The sequence below is a fragment of the Lissotriton vulgaris genome, chromosome 1_1 (assembly GCF_964263255.1).
Source record: "Lissotriton vulgaris chromosome 1_1, aLisVul1.2, whole genome shotgun sequence".
Classification (NCBI taxonomy): Eukaryota; Metazoa; Chordata; class Amphibia; order Caudata; family Salamandridae; genus Lissotriton; species Lissotriton vulgaris.
The window spans coordinates 169,233,472-169,255,016 of NC_141685.1; the positions used below are offsets into that span (position 1 = coordinate 169,233,472).

General features: G+C 43.4%; 1 protein-coding gene across 1 annotated transcript in view; it reads right to left on the reverse strand.

The window, feature by feature from the left end:
* LOC147738019 (uncharacterized) overlaps positions 1-21,545 on the reverse strand; it is a 520,426-nt gene that overhangs the window by 366,053 nt on the left and 132,828 nt on the right. The window contains exon 2 of the mRNA XM_086951555.1: positions 2,514-5,457. Within this exon, the coding sequence (XP_086807681.1) occupies positions 2,514-4,539 (2,026 nt within the window). The 5' untranslated portion in view covers positions 4,540-5,457. The remainder of the gene's footprint in view (positions 1-2,513; positions 5,458-21,545) is intronic.

Sequence of the window (21,545 nt, forward strand, 5' to 3'; positions counted from 1 at the left end):
TTGTGCCGCTTACAGAGTCGGCATTTTTAAAGAAAATTTATTAAAACTTGTTCCGCTGCAAGAAACATATTGAACCTAAGCCCTATGTACCCCAACAAAAGAGATATAAAGTTTACACAAGTCGTCAATCGGGGCATTGAGATAACGTGGATATGGTGTGAACCCGGCTAAGACTGGCCAAGTGGCCCCAGGAATTGACAAGGGACCTAACCGAACCGGAGTTACGGTGTGGGGGAGGGTGCCATTAAACCAAACACGATGCTGCCATGCCGAAATTGGAATCTCTTGTGTCCTATATGGAGTATAGTTCACAGGAATCGCAGTGTGAGTGTATGTATGAAACATATCCTCATCCGCATTTATTGCAGGAAACGTGACCCAAGAGTAGAAATGCTCAAAGGGGAATACCGAATCAGCACTCACCACAAAGATAACAGACATACCATTGTCTGGTACTCCAAACTGCGCCAGATGACGCCGGAGCGCTGCCCAACTATGTTGAGCTATGTCAATATCACCCATGAGGACATAGAGAAGAAAAACAATTTATATAAATTGCAGTACAACAAAAAAGGGTAGTAATTCAAAATGTGAACCTTTTTATAAATCTCATGCTTGAATTAACCTATAACACATTCGTATAGGTAGGTTAATCCATCACGCCTGTTAACCGGAAAAGGTGTTGAGGGTATTGTGGACAGATACAAGCACTAATCAAGACTTTGGGCGCCATGTTGCGGGAATTCTGCTCATGCACAGAACTATGCGCAGGAAACCAGGACCTCAGTGTATTGTGGTGTACCAAAATCCACCTCAGTGCCCAGAACCCCTATCCGACTAGCAACAGTGTCTCATTCATTCTCCGTACTACAGCGAAGCTACCAATGAACAAGCGACTTTGGGACCTCTCAGGAATAGTGGGAATCAAGAACACTCTTTTGTTTTTATTCTCATAAATGTCCACAACGTGAGCAATCAGAGACACGGTATAGTTTAAAATGTTTATTTCAAATACGTGCTCTAAGATGCACTATCTTTGCTAACATAAGTAAAAAGATGCATAAAATCAATACAATCAACATTGTTACAATTCCATAAAATACAAAGGGAGAAATCATATTATATTGATAGTGGAACCAGGTCTGTAGCGCCTTGTGTACCACCCTCCCCTTGCTAGGAGCTAGGTATTATAATAATACAAGATCTCTAGGTTAAAACCGGGAACCCCATACCTCCAAAGTCAGGTGAAGTGAATCACATCCCAGATCAGCACAGCTCTTTCTCGATTGAAAGGTTTTTTCCAAGTGCTAGTCTCATGCATGCAGTGCAATATTAAAAGCACATGAGTTTCAGAAATGAGCAGCTGTGTTTGTGTTGTGTCTAGAGCGTGGGCCGATCAACCTGCATCAACAGCATACATTGTTATTTTAACCTTGAACACTTGGTGCAGACTTGAGGTCGCAGTGTGAGTCTAGAGATATGAAAAACAGACCGTTCTAATGTGAAGGGAAAGCAAGCAGTTTGTCTTTATAAAAACAGAGACATGTAGTGTCATGTGCAAAAGCAGCAAATTGGCGTTTTCGCAACTAACTCACTTATGCTAATATAGCAATGTGTGCAGGCAGAATTATATTCATCCCTACACTTTTACAGGTAGCATGAACAGGAACACTTGGATGTTTTTCTTTGTAACTCTTCATCGCCAAATAAAAACCACCAGTGTTTCTTTTCTTTTATTCCACATTGTGCTAGTCTCCCTGTGGATTTCCTGTTATATCACGTTGTTTTTTCTATGTGTACCGAAGTGAACAATCACTGGGAACAGACACTTTTAATATTCTACAAATCTTTGGTTTTCTTCATTTCTTCTAGTCGAGTCTTCATTCATCTGGTATTTGAATAACCCACATAATTATATACTTGTTCCTGTAATTCCTTCATCTCACAATAACTGCACTGTTCTGCTCCTGTCTATGCCCTCAGATGAGTCAATATTATTGCTAATGTTCTTAAGTTCTTTTTGAATTCACTGCATCTATAGGATTATTTCTAAGTGAGTTAAATGAACGTGTGTGTTCGCTGAGGCTATGTAGGATCAGAAATTGACAAAAGCTCGTCACACTTTTAGTGCAATTGTAAGGTTTACCCCAGGTGTGTTTGCAAATGACAAAATCACTTCTGACATTCATTGCAATGCTCATTTTTACTCTGTGTGTGTTAGTTGATGCATCCGTAGGTTTAATAACTGACAGAAGATATTCACACATTCACTGCACCTGAAAGGTTTTTTCTCTGTGTGTGTTAACTGATGAATCCTTAATGCGAAAGATTTCCTAAAGGTACTTCTACACTCACTACAGTTGTATGGTACATTGCTTCACACATTCATTGCACTTGAAGGCTTTTCTTCTGCGTGTGTTCGCTGATGCCTGTTTAGGATTGATAATGGACTACAGCTTTTCAAGCATTCATGGCATTTAAAAGATTTGTTTCCCCTTTGTGAGCTCGCTGATGATTTCTTAATGCTGAAGAGTAAGTAAAACTACTGCCACATTCACTGCAATTGTATGGTTTTTCCCCTGTGTGTATTCGCTGATGTGTCCGGAGGTTTGATTGTACGCTAAAACTACTCCCACATTCACTGCAATGGTAAGGTTTTTCCCCAGTGTGTATTCGCTGATGTCTCCGGAGGTCTTTTAACTGACTGAAGCTCTTTACACATTCACTGCACTGGTATGGTTTTTCCCCTGTGTGTATTCGCTGATGTCTCTGGAGGTCTGTTAACTGACTGAAGCTCTTTACACATTCACTGCACTGGTATGGTTTTTCCCCTGTGTGTATTCTCTGATGTACGTGGAGCTGTGAAATTTGACTGAAGCTCTTTACACATTCACTGCACTGGTATGGTTTTTCCCCTGTGTGTATTCTCTGATGTGCGTGGAGCTGTGAAATTTGACTGAAGCTCTTCACACATTCACTGCACTGGTATGGTTTTTCCCCTGTGTGCATTCTCTGATGTGCGTGGAGCTGTGAAATTTGACTGAAGCTCTTTACACATTCCTTGCAATGGTATGGTTTTTCCCCTGTGTGGGTTCGCTGATGAGTTTGGAGTTCTTGTAACCGACAGAAGCTCTTTACACATTCTTTGCAATGGTATGGGTTTTCCCCTGTGTGTATTTTCTGATGTCTGTGGAGGTCTGAAATGAGACAGAAGCTCTTCACACATTCACTGCAATGGTATGGTTTTTCCCCTGTGTGTATTCTCTGATGTCTTTGGAGGTCTGATAACTGACTGAAGCTCTTCACACATTCACTGCAATGGTATGGTTTTTCCCCTGTGTGTATTCTCTGATGTCTTTGGAGGTCTGATAACTGACTGAAGCTCTTCACACATTCACTGCAATGGTATGGTTTTTCCCCTGTGTGTATTCTCTGATGTCTTTGGAGGTCTGATAACCGACTGAATCTCTTCACACATTCAGTGCAATGGTAAGGTTTTTCCCCCATGTGTGTTCGCTGATGTGTTTGGAGGAGTGATAACCGACTAAAGCTCTGCACACATTCCTTGCAATGGTATTGTTTTTCCCCTGTGTGTATTCTCTGATGTGTGTGGAGGTGTGATAACTGACTGAAGGTCTTTACACATTCATTGCAATGGTATGGTTTTCCCCCCGTGTGTGTTCGCTGATGTCTTCGGAGGCCTGTTAACCGACTGAAGCTCTTCACACATTCAGTGCAATGGTATGGTTTTTCCCCTGTGTGTGTTCGCTGATGTGTTTGGAAATGTGATAACTGACTGAAGCTCTTCACACATTCAGTGCAATGGTATGGTTTTTCCCCTGTGTGTGTTCGCTGATGTGTTTGGAGATGTGATAACCGACTGAAGCTCTTCACACATTCAGTGCAATGGTATGGTTTTTCCCCAGTGTGTGTACGCTGATGTCTTCGGAGGTCTGTTAACTGACTGAAGCTCTTCACACATTCAGTGCAATGATATGGTTTTTCCCCTGTGTGTGTTCGCTGATGTGTTTTGAGGAGTGATAACCGACTAAAGCTCTGCACACATTCCTTGCAATGGTATGGTTTTTCCCCAGTGTGTGTACGCTGATGTCTTCGGAGGTCTGTTAACCGACTGAAGCTCTTTACACCTTCAGTGCAATGGTATGGTTTTTCCCCTGTGTGTGTTCGCTGATGTGTTTGGAGGAGTGATAACCGACTGAAGCTCTGCACACATTGCTTGCAATTGTATGGTTTTTCCCCTGTGTGTGTTCGCTGATGTGTTTGAAGTTCTTGTAACTGACTGAAGGTCTTTACACGTTCACTGCACTGGTATGGTTTTTCCCCTGTGTGTGTTCGCTGATGTATTTGGAGATGGGATAACCAACTGAAGCTCTTCACACATTCAGTGCAATGGTATGGTTTTTCCCCTGTTTGTTTTCGCTGATGCTCTTTTATGGTTTCTAACTGGCTAAAGTTCTTGACATATTCAGTGCAATTGCCAGATTTTTCTCCTGACCGTGTTTCCTGAAGGGTCAGCATAGTTAATGAACCACTTGCGTTATTTTCACATTCCCTGTATGTGTGTAATATTTTGGATGCTTGATTTCCGATTTAACAATAAAATTCAAGATTCACTAAATACCTGCCACATTCATAATATCAGTAAGGCTTCCTTGTCGGTGATTGCATCTTTAGATTGGATAATGGCTTTGCCTGCTTGCGGGTAAAGCTTAATCTTCCTTCCGGTAGGTGCAAATTGGGACAAAACTCTGTACTTCAGAGAGCAGAACTCCGCTTTTCTTTAGCCTTCAGTTGTTAGGCACCACTTCGATGTGCTTTTCCCTGGTTCCTGTGGTTTGGCTTGAAAGAGTTAACAATACACCTAGAGCACTGAATGCTGGCCTGTTGTCAGTTTAGATAGCGAAGCACTGCTCTAGCCATATCATGATGGTGAAGCGACTCGTAATGTGTACAGCTACTCCAAAGAGTGTCCGGGGCATAGCACAGGTCAGAAAAGAAAGTAAATCTGGTTGTTTCAAACATGGACAAAAAGCCAAGTTTTCAACCTTTTTTTTAAACATTATCATGTTACTAACAGCTCAAAGCAGAAGAGGGAGTTTGTTCCAAGCTATGGATCCCAAATAGACACGAGACCTTCCTCCAACTCTCATACCGGCCTCATGATCAAAGCTGGTGTTGGATGCTTGTTTAAACAGCAGGTGGTTTGTCAGTTTTGTTGCCTTAATTTTGTAGAGGTCATTTCTTCGTCTTGGGGTGTCGAGGTGCAGATCTCAGAATCGGACACTTACTGAATTGACTTTGACTGCTTCTTCCTGGATCTGTCCTTGCCTCTGATTGCACTGATGTTTTTGGAGATCCTTATTTTTGATAATTTTTGCAGGTTTGATGTGTTATCTTCATTATTCATAATCAATCCGTGCATTTAAGGATTATTTTCTGTTGGATGTAAAGAAATTTAATATTACTAAATGCAAATGTAATACAATGTGAATACACAATATTTAACCAGCTGGATAAGACATCTCTTCTCTACCATATTTGAAATTTAGTAAGGAACATTTTACCATACATGGATATTTCATTAAAACTGTGGTTGAACATGTCACATCTTATTTACTTCTGAAAAGGCAATGATTTACCATTGTTCAGAGTAAATTACTAAGGAAAGGGCAGCTACAGAGCACTCATGTGCTACAGGTACAGTTTTGGGTAGATACACATGGATAAGATTTCATTTAAACAGGACAGATTGTGGAAAAAGAGAGGAATCAGGGAGCACTGCCGTTAATTCAGTTTCAGGAAGTATCTACCAAAGGTAGCTCTTCAGGAAGTGTATAACAAAGGTAACTCTTCAGGAAGTGTATAACAAAGGTAACTCTTTATGAACTATATAACAAAGGTAACTCTTCAGGAAGTATATATGACAAAGGTCACTCCGGGCATCTTTTTCCACAATGCTGTCCTGTTCACACTGGATCAGCTCAAATGTCAACTGCCGCCTTTACCTTGCTTGTTACTAAAGACAGGGGTCCCTGTTTACACAAGGTGGTCAGTCCTTGACCACAAGGGAGATGTCTTCAGTCTTCTAGTCAGTATAGAATATCGAAGGTCCAAGAGTTTCATTTCAGAGTTTCGTTCCAGGATAATCTAACGTCCTGGGGACACAGCTCCTATCTTTTTACTAAGAAAATGGGCTGGATTACCCACTAGGTCCCTCCAATGGGTGGACCTGGGAAAGGGGTGGTTACACCCCTTTCCCTTTGCCCAGTATCGCGCCAGAGCAGGGCTCGAGGGCCCCAGCAACTGGTTTGAACCGGGCTATGCATGGAGCATCTTGTGTGCCCCAGGCAGTGTCTGGAAAAGCATTGTTCCATTCAACCCTCCCTGCCCCAATACACTACCGGCTGTCTGGGGGGGTGCTAGCACCTCCCTTGACAGGAAACCCATTGTCCAGGCCTCCCTTGCTGGAGTTTTGTCCAGCAGCAGGAGTTCAGACTCGTGTCTGTGGCAGCAGCATCCATTTTGTGATGCTGAAGCTCTGTTTAACTCTAACCGGGTAAAGCAGTAACATACATGTCTTTTCCCTCTAGAAGGGTGGAATGCTACCCCCGCTGCCAGAATTGGTGGGGGGGGGGGTAGTATTCCAAAGTGTTTGACACCTTACACCACATGTTTTGATAAAGCCACACCAAAGTTATCATTTAACCATGAGGATTATAATGCACTTAAGCGTATATGGTATGGCTATATCATAGAACATATTTACAAAAAGGGGTGGTGAGGGACAGAGTCTCTGAATTAAGCAGAAAGCTCTCACCCAGTCAAAAGATCAGGGCTAGATCCAACACCGTTTTTTAGCTCACTGCACCATCCCAGTTTCAGAACCTGGCTGTATGCAAATTAGTCTGATCCTGTCCCAGTGCATGATGGGAACAGGACAAACCAAACTACAGAAGCCAATTCTTACACTGGGAAGGAAACAAGCTCCCGGGGACCGGTTTCTGGCATTACAGCCGTCTTCGGCCCGGTTTGCTTGAATCCTGATGGTGCAATGAGCAAGGGTCTCACATCTGAGAATACCCTTCCACGCTTAGGGTGGACAAAAATATTTACAAAAAGGGGTGGTGAGGGACAGAGTCTCTGAATTAAGCAGAAAGCTCTCACCCAGTCAAAAGATCAGGGCTAGATCCAACACCGTTTTTTAGCTCACTGCACCATCCCAGTTTCAGAACCTGGCTGTATGCAAATTAGTCTAATCCTGTCCCAGTGTATCATAGAACAGCTATACAGACATGGTTCTGAAAGCTGCAGAGGGGCTCAGCTTATGCTAGGGCACCCTCTCACATAAAACCAAGCACTCTGCCTTGAGGATTGTCGAGGCCTACCATGGGAGTGACTTATAGGTGCATATGTGTCTATATATAAAGGTAGATATAGGTATACTATATCTAAGTAAGGGGTGATTACACCACCTTACTCAAGCTGAGTGATCAGCCTGTGGTGTCAGTTTGGATGGCCAGACAGGAGTGGCATAATACATGCTTCAGCCCTTGGTAGGACTTGGATGCACCTATGCCCTGGGTACCTATGGTACACTACACAGGGGCACACAGAGGTGACCCAATACCCAATCTGGTATGTACCTAAAGTACATGGAGTCCATTTTATAGGGAGAGCAGATAGCCTGGAGCCCCGAATAGCAGGATAACAGGCCAACTGAGTCGAAAACCAGCAAAACACAAGGCAAAAAGTTGGGGTAACCATATGGTCAGATATCCACCTTCCTACACCCAGTGTCTTCTCAGTGTTGGAAATTATCAATTTTATTAACAGCACAATATTAACTCACCACTGCTGTGGCTTGCAGTCATAAGGCCATTATGAACGGACTATGTTGTGAGCCAGAATGCCTGTGAATAGTTTAGCAAGAATGTTTGGGAGGGAGATTGGTCTCATGTTGAGCAGGCCTAGGGGGTTTGCCAGGGCCTGTGAATAACTGTCATTACTGTTTCTCTCTTGGTGTCAGTGGGCTTGTCTGTGTCCTCAGCTCTTTCAACAATGTTTGAAAACAAAACTAGTCAGATGATAGCTGCCAGGTGTACATGTTTTGCATGTGTAGAATCACACACTAGTAACTGTAGTGCATGCATGATTCACCTTGTCAGTTTGTAAGCAAGTGAGCATTCACAGACCCCAATCTGACTTTTTCTGACACTGGAAACAGTTAGAGTTTCACTTCAACAAAATGCTGGACTAACTCTCTTTCCAGGGTAGGAAGAGAAATGGATCACCCTCTAAACGTGGTGGCGAGTAGTGCTATACAGTTCATAGCACCATTTATCTGGGGGAAACTGGGGAAATGGTACAATGCATTGGGGAAATGGCATGTGATGACAATGTGACATGACATTCCCACTAAACCTGCTTTTACACTTTTTTTGAGCTGTCTGTGTTCAGTTTATCAAGGCCCAGGGTTTAGTTTCAGGTCAAGAGATAGTGCAGGATTAGACTAATTATAATGTAATAGAAACCAACAAATGCCTTTAACACGTATGCCTTTACCCTGCAATGCCTTAAACACGTATGCCTTTACCACGTAGCACCTTTACCATGCATATGCCTTGACCATGCATAATGAAGGATTTACAAAAATGACCCTGCCAGTAAAGGGTGGGTGCCCTTGAGCCCATCCAGGGCACACACATGATCAATGTTGAGGGCCCCCAGAGACCCCATGACGCCAGCGGGAGCCAGTATTGTTCCTACCCGTAGAGAGCAGCTTAAAACCCTGCGCTCTACAGGCAGGAACAATTTTTTCATGTGTTTCTCTGCCCGCTTTATAAGCTGTGTATTGTGGGGAGTGTAAGTTATAGTTAGCCCAGGTAACTATAACTGCTCAGTTTCTACGGTTTTGAGTATGTAAAATCTGAACCTAAGTAAACGTCTTTGTAACCTTTATTTTTTTCTGTGTATTTCTAAGGTTTTTGATGCTATTTCCAACCTATAACGTCTCTGTAAACTTTGTTTTTTTTTATTGAAAATATCTCTCTCTTTCTCTCTCTCTCTGTCTCTCTCTGTCTCTCTCTCTCTCTCTCTCTATATATATATATATATATTTAGAGAGAGAGACATATATATATATATATGTGTGTATATATACATAATTTATGACTTATTATTATTAGAGACAACTCTATAAGGCCTTGTAGAATGCATTATTTATAGATTGTAAATAATTGTTATGACAGAATAACTTACTGCCATGAATGAGGAAATGATATCATCATCTCGCACGCGGCCCTTTAAGAGTACTTCACAGGAATGGAAGAAAAACAAAATGGCGATTGTATTGAGCCATAGTTTGTAAATGAGGTTAACAGTCTAGTGTTTAATGAACACAAAGAAGGGTACTAGACGCCTGGGACTCTATGGTCCAGTTGAAGGCTAATTGTAGCCGAAACGCGTAGGCCGTCCTATTCTTGCACGTTTTTTAAAAATAAAATAATTTAGATAACCTACCTGCTGTCGTGCCGTGACTTCTGCTGGGAAAAGAAAGGTGGCGAGAGGTGTCGAAGGAATCTATGGTGCGTGGCCTGGGACACACATCACAGGCACTCACGAAGGAGGCGAGGTGATCTGGGAACAATTCCAGTCATTTGAAGAATCGGACCAAGATGATCGACGCCTCTATGATCTGCCATGTTGAAGAACCGGGTTTTTCAAACCCAGCGGCGCCAGGGGAAACGCCCGATGTCTCCGAGTTCTCCTGTCTTGGCATACAGAGACACAGGATACTTCTTGGTGACGTCAAAGATCAAATTTATTGGCTGCAACCAGAAACAGAGGTCCACGAAGTACAATGGCGTATATTCGTAGGAGACTGCTCAACTTTACAAAGCGAGTCATCCCTTGTTATACCAAATATTGTGCTTCAGGCAAACATTCCTTATTTACAGTTGACCAATCCCATGTGTACACGACAAAAGCATTGCATGACAAACCCACATTTCATTTGTCCAGCCCACCATCAATTACACGGGAAGGCCCAACATTCTTGCTCGAACAGGCCGGACAGAAACCCATAATAAAAGTCCTCAACCCAAACCATAAATAGGCCATAAAAGAAGGAACAGAAACAGATGAGAGGCAAGATAGAAGGGTGTGTGCATGTACCATAAACTCAGCAATGTCCTGCTCTTTGATCTCTATCTTGACCAGCTGCCGAACACGGAACTGGCTCAACAAGTTTAGCTTCGGGCAATGGAGTCAGCTTACCCAGGTCACACAGCAGTCAGCTAAAGGAGTACGTGTCCCAAGGACTCGTTCGGCCATAGTCATCGGCCTATGTGAGGGCAACCACAAAGTGGCTGCCGTACACAAAATGGAACCCAAAGGTTCAGAACGGAATCCCTGATTTCATGGTGATCCCATCACTCGAACATGACAAAAAAACACTCAACATTACCACACTGTCATTTTCGGTCCGCTGTTACCAAAATCGTCACGATACGACGACCTTTATGAAACGGGTTCAGAATCACGGAACCTCATACCCTCCTTTTGCCCTTACATTGGCAATCACCTAAACTCATGTCAGTCTGAATCCAGGTCTATATTCATCAGATCATCAAGATGTTGCTGTAGCATCATCCTATTACTTAGCACGTCTCTTGATACAGGTCTCCTTACACACAAGGTAGCACTAAGGCCACATATAGCAGGAGCACATTGTACACAAAGACAGAAAAGGAAAAGAATGGCTAAGACCATCCCAATGATCATCAGAATCTTCCATCCCCAAGTGGATAACATCCCCAAAACCTTCCCATTAATGTCCAATCTCCTTTGTCCACATGTATAGACTCGGAGATCTTGTGCAGTTTGGAAATGGCTTGGTACACTGTTGGAGCATTGTCTGGAATGAAAACACAGCAGCTCGATTGAATCAATTTACATACCCCTCCTCTATCTGCAAGTATGACGTCTAACGCAACTCTGTTCTGAAGAGTCATAAGGCGATCCGACTGGAGCTCAGCAGTCAAGTTACTAAGGGCACCAGCAGTTTCAACTACGGTGGACTCAACCACTCTCGTCAATTGCCGTATGTTCCTGTTGTTAACCATAGGTCCCCAAAATGGCAGAAAACCCTTCAAGAAATCACCTAATTCTTATCCTGCAGTATCTTCCTTACTCAAGACACCTCTAACAACTCTCGTCTTGTGGTAATATGCCGCAGCTGTATAAGTAGGAGGCAACAGGAATGAGACAAAACATGTGCCCGAGAAATCAGGGGGCAACCACGTGTATGCGCTATTGTAACAGACGAAATAGGTACCCTTAGCTGCTAGAAACGATGGGGAAGTCTGGGACGCAAAAACATACGTCTCAGTGCAGATACTCTTCCCTAACTGAGCTTTCGGATTCTTGCCATTACCTTGCAGACATAAATGACCCTGATGGGGTACAATCCAAATCGGAGAGGATCTTTTCGCTCGCTGGTTTTCACTCAGACTAGCTCCATATCCTGTCACGTTCCATCCAATATATGCTAGTGTCTCATCTTTCGGGATTGTCTCATAGGAACTAGCTCCTCTAATCATATCGACTATTCCCTTAACTAGAGCACTATTGTTTGGATTGTCTTTCACAGAACGTAGGGGGTAGACTTCACGAACATAGATGAACATCGTTCTATATGCCCACACGGAACCATTATAGCTGAATGCCAGGACCAGGTAAGGAATACCTTTATCAGTAGTATGAGGCATAAGACCACACACCCAACAGTTAGTCATGTTCACTACTAGCTGGTGTTGATGCAAAAGCTGAACAAAGGAATTATTAACGAATTCCAATCTCCTAATGGACTCATGTTCAGCCAGTGGATGAAAAGAATGCGAAGAAACAGTAGAAGAAGCTATGGGTGGTGTAGTGGGTGCAAACATCACTTGAAAAGAGAATATAATATATCCCATAAAGAACATCATCAAGCCAAGTAACATAAAAAGACATAATATCAAAAAACACTTTCTACTCATAATTTGGCACATTTTGCTCTTAAAACTCATTTCTTCAACAGGTCTCTCCATCTCGAAAAACTCCATCCTCTAACCGTGCTGCTCGCGGCGGTTGGTTCTTCCGTGCTAAGGAATGCGTCTGTCAGTCCAGGGAACGCCCTAGGACCAACCAGAACCGTCGACCTCATGTCTTCGGCTTGCACTCCCAAGTCTTTACACCGCGACCCTACAGCTGAACCCGGATGGCGGTTCGAAAAACAAAAATCAGTCAAAACAGTTTCTCAGATGGGAGGGCTGAACTTTCAAAAAATAGCAAAGAAAAAAAGAATTTTCACTTTATTAGTCCCACAACTCTTGGTCGCAAATTATAACGGCCTTTTCCAGGTAATGTCTGATCATGGAATAAAAGTTCAGGCTCGGTAGTGTCTAGTCGAACTGACGGTGGCACAGCTTCTTGCAGAAGATCGTCACTTTCATGCTCAGAACTCGTCCCAATTGAACGTGCATCGCTAAAAGGCAGAAAACGAGGCACGGTGTCAGTTTCTGAATCAGGAATGCCATCCTGGACCCACCGTACAATGTACGCCGTGGATCCAGATTTTCTTTCCTTGCACTCGCACTGCAGATCGCGTAGACAATAGCACCAAGTAGGGACCGGTCCAGCGGGGCTAATCGTTCTTTGTCCGCTGGAAGTTCTTCACTAGGACCCAGGAGCCAAGATCAATAGAGTGTCCTGATTCTTCAGAAGCCTGAGGCATGTATCATGAACCTGTTCGTGTAAGACCCGCAATTTAGCCGTCAAATCATACAGATAGTCAAGCAGTACAGGGTGTTCGATCTCGCTGAATTTTGTCGGCCTCGGCACTCCCCATATGTTTGCCGGGCGACCAAAAACTATCTCGTATGGACTAAGTCCCACTCGAGAATGTACAGTCATCCTAGTTGACAAAAGTGCTAATGGCAAAGCATCGGGCCATTTAAGATGAGAGCTCGCTTGTATCTTGGCCAATATCAACTTAAGGGTGCCATTATAGGCACTCAACTAAACCAGCTGATTGGGGGTGATTTGCAGCATGGAATTTCTGACGAATTCCTAAACCATCACATACTCTCTTCATCACTTGACCCAAAAATTCACTCCAGACCATTCTCGGCAAACCATACCTAGAGAAAAACTCCTTAACAAGGGCTTTAGCTGTGGACAAGGCAGTATTATCTTTCAGGGGATATGCTTCTACCCATCTTGAAAAGGCACAAACAACCACGAGTACATATTTCAGGTTGTTGCATCTCTCCATGTGTATAAAATCTAATTGCAAGACCTCAAACGGATACGTCGGAGGCGCAAAATGACCAGCTGGAGTTGGAGTTCCCTTACCAGGATTGTACATCAGACAAACCATACAATTCTTAACCACGTTCTCTGCACACTTAGGAATTCCAGCATTTTGCCATACTGGAGCCAACAACTTACAAATCCCTTTCGTACTAATATGAGCTATTCCATGCGCCATTGTAACCACTGCAAGCACGTACGCATAGGGTAACAACCATCGCTGATGCTCTGACAACTCAACCCAACAACCATTCGAATCCAATTTACCCGTACTCTCTCTCCATACGCTCAACTCCTTCTCTGTAGCTTCAGCTTGAATTGACTTCACACTTTCTATCGTATCTTCACACATACTTCTATCTGGAACCCATCTCGCTGGACCTGGAACATACATTCGACTCATCACATCCCTCGCCACATCTTTCGCAACTTCATCCGCAAACGCATTACCACGACCAACATCATCGGTAACCTTCTTATGTGCACTGCATTTCACTATCGCAACTTGCAACGGCAAGGTAAGTGACTCAAGAAGCTCATTCACCAACTCACCATGCTGTATCTTCGTTCCGTGAGACGTGAGGAACCCACGTTCCTTGCACAAGCGACCAAAACTATGAGCCACACCAAACGCATACTGGCTGTCAGTATATACAGTCACTCGTTTCCCTTTCGACAACACACACGCTCTTGTTAATGCAATCAACTCTGCTGCTTGAGCTGAATTATGTGGGATACGTGCAGCTTCAACAATCGTATGTAAAGTCGGAACAGCATATGCCGCAGTTGTATCACCATTCGGGAGCTTGAAGCATGAACCATCCACCCATAAGGTACCATCACACTCCGCAAGAGGAGTGTCCCTAAGGTCTATTCTCCCTTTCATTTCCTCCTCTGTCCTAAGAAAACAATCATGCTGTTCAGAAACATCTGTTCCTACTGAAGTCGGCAACAACGTAGCTGGATTCAACGTATTGCATCTCTTTATGTGCACATGACTCGCTAAGAGTGTCAACTCATAACCTGACAATCGAGCACTAGTTAAGTGCTGTGTCTTGGTTCTGTTTAACAAGGTATCCACTGCATGTGGAACCATCACAATCAACGTATTATCCATCACCAAACCAGCAGACTGTCGAATAGAGACAGCCGCTGCCGCTGCAGCTGTCAAACAACTCTGCAACGCTCTAGCTACCGGATCCAAAGTCGACGAGAAATACGCACATGGACGTTGCTTATCGCCGAACTGCTGTGTCAAAACTGACAATGCACATCCCTCTCTCTCATGGACATAGAGTGTGAAAGGCTTACTGTAAACGGGGGTACCCAACACAGGAGTCGAACACAATGCATCGCGCAATTCAGAAAAACTCTTCTGGCATTCGTCAGTCCAAGGAATGGGATTCGGAGTATCCTTAACAGTAAGAGCTATCAAAGGTTTCGCAAGAAGCGAAAAAGTTGGAATCCACTGTCTACAATACGACGTAATACCCAGGAAAGCACGCACTTCTCTCTGCATAGTTGGCACACTCATTTTCGCAATCGCTTGGATTCGTTTTGGGGTCAATCTTCTTCCCTCCTTCGATAAGAGATGACCTAAGTAGGTCACTTCTTGTCGACAATACTGGAACTTCGAAAGGGACACTTTATGATGGAAGTCAGACAAATGACGCAACAACGACAAAGTAGCTTCTTTACAAATCTCCTCAGCATCGGTAGCTACTAACAAATCGGCGACATACTGAACAAGAGCAGCACCATCAGGTAAGACAATTGTGTCAAGCTGTGTTTTCAAAGCCTGACTATATATTAATGGACTCTCACAATAGCCTTGAGGAGCACGCTTGAACCGGAAGCTTCGACCTCCTAAAGAGAAGCCGAAAATATCTCTACTCTCCTCGGCAATCGGGATGCTGAAGAAAGCATTCTTCAAATCAATCACCGAAAACCAGGTAGCCGAAGCTGGAATCATGGTCAATAAGGCAGTAATATCTGGAACAACAGGAAATTGCAGAACTACAATCTTGTTCACCTCACGAAGATCGATCACAAACCTATATACAGGCGGTTGTGAAGAATCAGCACGTTTCAGAACAGGCAAAACCGGACTATTGCACACATTACCTCTCGTTTCTTCAATCACATATTTCTCAATCAGGTCATAAATGATCGCTAGCAACGCTCTTTCACCATCACTAGATATCCTATATTGGGGAATACGTGGCATTCGAACATTCGCTTTCAGCGTCACAACATATGGCAGTATCTCCAAAAGACCCACATCATTAGGACCAGTAGCCCAAAGAATATCAAGAAGAGAAGACAATTCGGCCGGGAGTCGGTCTCTCGACAAATACATCGGAGAGATCACTCTCTTACCTAATGTAAGTTGTACTCCCGAAGGAGAACATTGTAGTGTTGCATACAATCTTATCAATAGATCCAATCCCAGCAAATTCTCACCACAACCTGTCGTCAAAATAAGGGGTGCTTCCAATTCACAAGGTCCAACTAGAAATCGGGTTCTTAACCGGGGCGCCAGAAAAACCTACTGAAACATTCGTCAAGCCAGACAAAGGTGTGCCAGGGAGTTTAGAGTGCATAATAGAACTCTTCGCAGCACCAGTTAACAACAGAAAAGGCTCTGACACACCTGATGTAATCACTTCAACATAGGGTCCACTCTGATCTACTGGAACTGAAACCACTTCCTCTCTTTGTCTATGGCTGTCCTGGCAATCATTACCGTCCATATTCTCACCTTCGACATATTAGTTGTCAGCATAGTACTGAGTCGTCCTACCAGACGCACCATTTTGCTGATCAAAACAATTCATGAGAATTTTGTGGAGGAAAGGAACGCGCATTCTGGGGGAACACACCACGTCCCCTACCTCTAGAAGCTTGCTGAACACCTCGACCTCTCACACCAGAAACACCATTCACGCGCTGTAACAGAACCGGGCAACTATTTTTAAAATGACCCTCTTCTTTACAATATGCACACAGATTAGGGCCTACAGGAAAACGCGGTTGAGGAGACTCAAACCTTTGTGAGTTTCTCTGAAACTGCTGAAGTTGCTGATAATCACGTTGGCTACTACGAGGCGGATACACTTGCTGCAAAAGAACCTTTGTCTTCAACTCTTTAGTCTTCTTGTCTGCTCTATCCTTCTCATCCTTATCCCTATTTTCGTAGTACTGTGCAGTAGCCAATATCTGTGCTGATGAGGAAACAGCCCAAGAACTCTCTGAATCCTTCAATTTAGTACACAACTCGGGAAGCAAGTTATGCACAAACTTATCAACAAACAACCGTTGACCACCTTCCGTACTCATGTCTTGACCACTATGGTCAATAAACGTCTCTTCAAACCTAGTGAAGAAATCAGACACGCTTTCATCTTTCTTCTGCTTACACGCAGACAATTTGTCCCAGTTTACTCGCATAGCAGGCATTAAAGTCTTCATATAAGTAACGATCCTACCAGGAAGTTCTGCGACTAAAGGCTCAGGTTTAGCACCACCCACTTGTCGACCATCCGCAGCACCAATGTTAACCCAGGTATTACCTAACTCTTGCGCATGATCCGTATGACGAATCAATCCCCATAAAGGCAGTGGAACCACATTTCCAAACAACATGTCTATATCAGCTAGATTCATAACACATGAGTGTGCAGTCTGTGATAATTCCTTATAATACCCTGCAGGATTTTGTACGGGGGTCAGGCAAAGTCTGCTTAAGAGCCAAAACTTCAGCTCGCTTCCACGGAACATGTACTCAAACACGTTGAAAATGAGCCGGTGCAGCTACAATACCAGCATTAACATCAGCCTGAATGGCCTCTTTCCACACCGGAGGAACCTCTCTCATTGGATATTGTCGCACCTTCCTCCTAACAGAAAGATCAGGCTCAAACAACGGCTGAGAAGGAGACTCGGTCCTAAACTACAACAATGTCGCAACTGCTCTCTCAACCTCGAAACCCACTATAGTTCCCTTCGCAAACTCAGACTGTACACAAAACAACTCAGACGGAGTCTGTCCCAAATCACCATCTTCCCATTCTTCACGAAGGAAAGTACACATCTTGTCAAAAACATACCTCTGCTTCGGTGTTTCCCATTGACGGAATCTTTTAAACAAACTTGGGCGTCCCCTTAGACAAAAACCACACAGGTTGCGTGTTCTACCCAAAAAGTAGCATGCCGTTAATTCGGCGGGAAAGGTAAAGTTACAGAATTGAAAATATCAATCTCTAAAGGCAGGCTTCAAACAGGGAGACAATGTCTATGGTTCAGCTCAGCTATATTTCTGTAATGGCTAGATTTTTAGTGAATTGTTTAAATAGAGGAACATTTCTTAAACACATTCAGACCGTAAACAGTAGGAGTTAAAATGTAAGATTTGTTTTTCCACCAAAATGAATTACATAGAGAACACAATAAAAGGTGGTTCAATGAAGCATTAGAAAATTAAAAAAATTTCTTTCCACACCAAGAATTGTAATAAAAACTCTGTTGTACATTTATTATATAATCACAATACAATATATAAGAGATTATTTTAAAACCACATTTTTATACATTTCATACAAAGATTATTAAAAAAAACAAGAATCACAAGTCGACGCGGCGTTTCGGTTTTCTGTATTTGGACCTTCTTCAGGACTGATTCTTTAAATTAGATTGGGCAGCCCGCCCACTGGTTGCAGTTTAATTGATTTCTGCACCCTGTAGTCATCGGATTATGACACACTCAGGAAAAAAATCTTCAATTTCTGATTTTATGATCCCACTTGTTATTTTGTTGAGTTAGCTTTGTCTTGGACTGCCAGGGGGAGCCACCATCTTCCTAGGTATGGGTTTCTTCAATTTCCCATTAAAAAATCTTTTGCGGATACTCAGGATGCCAGCATTCGAGACGGCCAATACCGGATGAGTGGAGGGACGTGTGAAAGACTGCCAGAGACCAGGAGCAGGGAGGCCAATTCTAACAATTAAGAAAAAATTTTGGAGGTGATCAAGAAGGAACTTGGTATCAATCCATCCTGAGTATCCGCAAAAGATTTTTTAATGGGAAATTGAAGAAACCCATACCTAGGAAGATGGTGGCTCCCCCTGGCAGTCCAAGACAAAGCTAACTCAACAAAATAACAAGTGGGATCATAAAATCAGAAATTGAAGATTTTTTTCCTGAGTGTGTCATAATCCGATGACTACAGGGTGCAGAAATCAATTAAACTGCAACCAGTGGGCGGGCTGCCCAATCTAATTTAAAGAATCAGTCCTGAAGAAGGTCCAAATACAGAAAACCGAAACGCCGCGTCGACTTGTGATTCTTGTTTTTTTTAATAATCTTTGTATGAAATGTATAAACATGTGGTTTTAAAATAATCTCTTATATATTGTATTGTGATTATATAATAAATGTACAACAGAGTTTTTATTACAATTCTTGGTGTGGAAAGAAATTTTTTTAATTTTCTAATGCTTCATTGAACCACCTTTTATTGTGTTCTCTATGTAATTCATTTTGGTGGAAAAACAAATCTTACATTTTAACTCCTACTGTTTACGGTCTGAATGTGTTTAAGAAATGTTCCTCTATTTAAACAATTCACTAAAAATCTAGCCATTACAGAAATATAGCTGAGCTGAACCATAGACATTGTCTCCCTGTTTGAAGCCTGCCTTTAGAGATTGATATTTTCAATTCTGTAACTTTACCTTTCCCGCCGAATTAACGGCATGCTACTTTTTGGGTAGAACACGCAACCTGTGTGGTTTTTGTCTAAGGGGACGCCCAAGTTTGTTTAAAAGACTTCATTCCCCCCCAGTCCCTTATTAATTGTTGCGGGGTCCTCCTTTTATTTCCCATTGACGGAAAACATCCATAACAGACTCTAAATCGTATCTTAAAGAATTAGTAACCCATGTACGCGCTAAATGATCCAATACTTCCCGCTCTTCGGGACCAGGCATTTGGCTACGCAACTGTTTACGCGCTGAAACAGGGGTCGTACTCGATGACCCAAAGAAAGGAGACAAGAGACTAGTAACAGTATCAGTCATTCTCTGTCAAACAGAAGGAGAAGTCGACAAAAGAACAGGAGGAAAAACAGGATGAGACAAAGCATACATAGAGGTAGTATCAGAAGGAGTATTGGAAGAAGTAGACAATACAGGGCACAAAGTCGTAGGAATTGGAGACGGAGCAAGTAGCAAAGTCGGCGGCCTTTGAAGAGGCTGCGCCAAAGGAATAGGAGCCAACTAAAGAGGAGCTGGCGGCTGTGGGATAACCGGAGGCAAAGCAACCGGAGGTTGCGCAACTAAAGGTTGCGGAGGTGCTGTAGCACTCTGCATATAAGGGGGTGGCGAACTCAACAAATGTGACATCAAAGGATCTTTCTCAAGTTCCTTCGTCGCATCTTGCTGATGAGGTGGCAAGGCTGGATAACACTTATCAATCGCCATTTTACGTTGCCTGTGCAACTGCTCACTTGCTTGCTCTTCTTCGTTACCTTTAAACTGTATAGCAGCCTGCATTATCGAGATACCCTTCTCTCTTTTATTTCTCTTCGCTAATTTAATTTCCTTCTGTTTGGCTTCCTTTCGCCATAGGCGGAAAGAGTCAAACATCGCCGGCCGGGCTTTCTTCCAGATTATCTAAAATTTCCGTGTCATAACTACCATATTGGGACCACTTTAGGACACCATTCTTCCTAGTGTAGCGAATCCACACTTCATTATACGTGATGGGGCCCACGACATGTTTCAAATAGAGCTCATAGGTTGGAGTTCCAATCGGAGGAACCGGACACGAATCCTCCAATCGGGAATCCCTATTACAACCACAACAAAATAACTTTCCAAGTCTGCTAAGACCAGGCATCTTCGCTCACTAGTCTAGCTTCAAACTTCAAGGGAATATCAAATACGATAGTCTCGTGAATACACAAATCCCTCGGCTTTGGTGCTTGCAAGTCCCAAATCAAAATCCCAAGGGGATACCCAAAAACTAAGGACTAGGAAACGCTCCACTCATACTTAACTGAGGTATCGATCACGTCACCAGAAGACCCGTCTATTGTCTCGCTTTACAAATCGTCTAAGGGGTCCAAGACAGGGCGACAGTCAGGGCAGCAGTCCTTCGTAGCCGTCGGAAAGCGGGGAACCTCGCAGCAAAGACTTTCGGACCATGACAACATACAGGGGTCGATGAAGTGGCAGGCCTTCCTCCAGAATTTTCATACGAAGCTCCTCACGATCTTCAGGCTTGGACCGGTACCGCTGAAGTCGCCCCGGTTGGGCGCCAAATGAAGAACCGGGTTTTTCAAACCCAGCGGCGCTAGGGTAAAGGCCCGATGTCTCCGAGTTCTCCTGTCTTGGCATACAGAGACACAGGATACTTCTTGGTGACGTCAAAGATCAAATTTATTGGCTGCAACCAGAAATAGAGGTCCACGAAGTACAATGGCGTATATTCGTAGGAGACTGCTCAACTTTACAAAGCGAGTCATCCCTTTTTATACCAAATATTGTGCTTCAGGCAAACATTCCTTATTTACAGTTGACCAATCCCATGTGTACACGACAAAAGCATTGCATGACAAACCCACATTTCATTTTTCCAGCCCACCATCAATTACACGGGAAGGCCCAACATTCTTGCTCGAATAGGCCGGACAGAAACCCATAATAAAAGACCTCAACCCAAACCATAAATAGGCCATAAAAGAAGGAACAGAAACAGATGAGAGGCAAGATAGAAGGGTGTGTGCATGTACCATAAACTCAGCAATGTCCTGCTCTTTGATCTCTATCTTGACTAGCTGCCGAACAAGGAACTGGCTCAACAAGTTTAGCTTCGGGCAATGGAGTCAGCTTGCCCAGGTCACACAGGAGTCAGCTAAAAGTGTAAGTGTCCCAAGGACTCGTTCGGCCGTAGTCATAGGCCTATGTGAGGGCAACCACAAAATGGCTGCCGTACACAAAATGGAACCCAAAGGTTCAGAACGGTATCCCTGATTTCATGGTGATCCCATCACTCGAACATGACGAAAACACTCGTACATACCACACTCGTCATTTTCGGTCCGCTGTTACCAAAATCGTCACGATACGACGACCTTTATGAAACGGGTTCAGAATCACAGAACCTCAAT